Genomic DNA, 2,543 nt, shown 5'->3' with positions numbered 1-2,543 from the left:
GTCCCGGTCCCCATATTTTCGAGACCAAGGACCGGATCGGGATCGGCGGTCCCGGTCCGGACCGGCCCTGGTCCGGTCTCGATCCCGCCCCGATGGGACCGCTAACTATTGAAAATCTAGTCAACTTAATAAACTATACCATGGTAAAAACATAGCAATTCGCTATGACTTTTATGATCGACGAACTTGACCAAAATGTTCAAATTCAATACCAAATCCAACCATTACATGATAAAAACATCACCAACAGCATTCAAAAAAGCCTGTAGAGAGAAAAGATGACCAAAAACAAGATGGAAAATAAAACTAAAAAGAGAGTCTTGAGGAGGAGAGTGCGACCGTGCAAGGTTGGGAAAAAAAATGGGCGATGGACTTTTATTATTATGTTTTGTTTTCAATTTTTTTTTTTGCAATTGTATATATTTATATATAAATAATTATATATTATTGGCGGTCGGGTCGGGGCCGGGCAGGTCCGGTCCCAATACAAGAAACCCGAGGACCGGACCGCCCGACCACCGGTCCCATTTATTAGGACCGGGGACCGGACCATCCACCTCAAGGACCGGACCAACCCGACCGGTCCGGGCCGGTCCGGTCCAGTTTGCACACCCCTAACTGCGACGGCCAATACTGAAACAGAGAAAGCTTTCTACGATTCCCTTCGTTTCCTCCGCTCTTCTTCTCAAACCCTAACCATGAGTTCCTCCGACGACCCAAATATACCTCAAGACGTCGTCGTCGAGATCCTGAAGCGATTGCCGGTGGAATCTCTCCTCCGATTCAGGTGTGTTTCCCGATCATGGCGTTCCGCCATCGACGACCCTCGTTTCGTGGCCCTCCACTTGAACCACTCCGCTCTTGATGCCTCCAACTGGCATCTCCTCTGTCTACATCGGTTCGATCCTGTGCAGAGGCTGTGCTCTCTGTTTCCCAATGTGTCTCTTGCTCTGCCTTCCCAGTCACAAATCGAAATTCCATTTGGTAATCCTGCCAACCAGTGCAGTTTTGTTGGTTCGTGTAATGGCTTGATCTGCGTCAGAGAATTTTCCACAAATGGCCCTGGTGAGACGTTTTATTTGTGGAATTTATTCACCAGAAAGCACAAGGCGGTTCCACGATCCGGTCTGAAGCATCAATATCTTTCCGCGGTGACTCTTCATAGAGTTTTAGGGTTTGGCTTCGACGCTGGCTCGAATGACTATAAGATTGTGAGGATTTTCTATGTTTTAGAAGATAGTGGTGGATGCCTTGGTGGGCCAAAGGCTCGAGTCGAGATTTATTCACTCAGTACAGATTCCTGGAGAAGTTTGGAGTGGGAGGTTCCTGCTTTCTGCGGATACAGAACGGCGGTCTTCTTCAATGGGAAGCTGCACTCGTTTGCATTCAAGTTCGATGGTCCGTGGGGTAAGTGTGCAGACGGATTGATAGTCTCGTTCGATGTGGCAGGTGAGGTGTTTGACGAAATAGCTCTGCCGGAAGAGATTCAGAAAGACAGTGGCAGATTAATAGTGTCTGTGGCAGTATTGAGTGACTTGCTGGCTGTGTTCACTAGTCGTTGTGGGGATGCATATGCCGACCCCAAACCTCAATCCGTTTGTTCTATTTGGGTTATGAGAGACTACGGCGTGCCCAAGTCTTGGACTAAGCTGTACAATTTTGAGGCTCGCGGAATGGTAATAGGATTTGGTGGCTTCACGTGCAATGGTGAGCTTCTGATGGAGATACATAGTGGAGAACCATTTTCTTGGAATCTGATCACGAGACAATTCACAAATCTTCCATTATTGGAGACTTGCGATTGGGTCACCATTGCAGAGAGCCTCGTTAAACTTTAGATATGACTCGGTTGCTGCTACATTTATCGATATGAAAGATAGATTCTACTTGGAGAAAAGTTGAAAGGTACGTCTGAATCGCGAAGAAATGGTTTTGTCCGCATATGCTATGGCCACAAAATGATGAACAGAGGAAATGTGGTGGTGCTATTTTATTTTTTGTACTTCTTGCAAGCTTCAAAATGCATTTTCATTTTCGGTGAACGTATGCTTCTCAAGACCGCATCTACAACTTCAGCATTGCCGTTACTAGCAGATTTTAGACAATGCAGAAAAGACTGACAAAGCTTTTTGAATGCTATGCATGTATGTGCTTCAATCACGTATATTAGGAACGGTGTTTCCATGAGGTAGGCCTGCCTATGCTTCTTGTTTCTTTGTTTTTCCTATGCTTGTAGTCGCCTCCTCCACAAAATACCACTTTTTTTCTCGATGGAAAGAAACAGCTTAGAACAAGTGTTTACTAGGAAACAAACAAACAAAACATGACAACATCATCAAGCCAGATTTCAGACGTTCTAGAACCAGATTTTCTTGGAGTGCTTGGCTTCTCTGTAAGCAAGAGTGTGTCTGGTTTTATGTGTTTTGGTTTGGTTCGGGTGCTTGAACCGAACCGAACCGAATCTACTAAGTACCCTTTTTTTTTTTTTACCTATTACCCAGCCGATAGGAGAACTAAGAAAAACCCCGAAAATTTTGGGTCAG

At 45.4% G+C, this 2,543-nt stretch overlaps 1 protein-coding gene across 1 annotated transcript; it reads left to right on the top strand.

The window, feature by feature from the left end:
• The first annotated feature begins 641 nt into the window (after nucleotides 1–641).
• On the top strand, nucleotides 642–1,911 carry LOC125312758 (F-box/kelch-repeat protein At3g06240-like). Its single transcript, XM_048272093.1, has one exon. The coding sequence runs from the start codon at nucleotides 699–701 to the stop codon at nucleotides 1,836–1,838; it is 1,140 nt and encodes a 379-aa protein (XP_048128050.1). The 5' UTR covers nucleotides 642–698; the 3' UTR covers nucleotides 1,839–1,911.
• The last annotated feature ends 632 nt before the right edge of the window (nucleotides 1,912–2,543 follow it).

This window comes from Rhodamnia argentea, chromosome 11 (assembly GCF_020921035.1).
Source record: "Rhodamnia argentea isolate NSW1041297 chromosome 11, ASM2092103v1, whole genome shotgun sequence".
Taxonomy (NCBI): Eukaryota; Viridiplantae; Streptophyta; class Magnoliopsida; order Myrtales; family Myrtaceae; genus Rhodamnia; species Rhodamnia argentea.
This window is presented reverse-complemented; position numbering and strand designations above follow the sequence as displayed.

Excerpts from the sequence above, each read along its gene's own strand:
- LOC125312758 (XM_048272093.1), top strand. The coding sequence starts at position 699 with ATGAGTTCCTCCGACGACCCAAATATACCTCAAGACGTCGTCGTCGAG.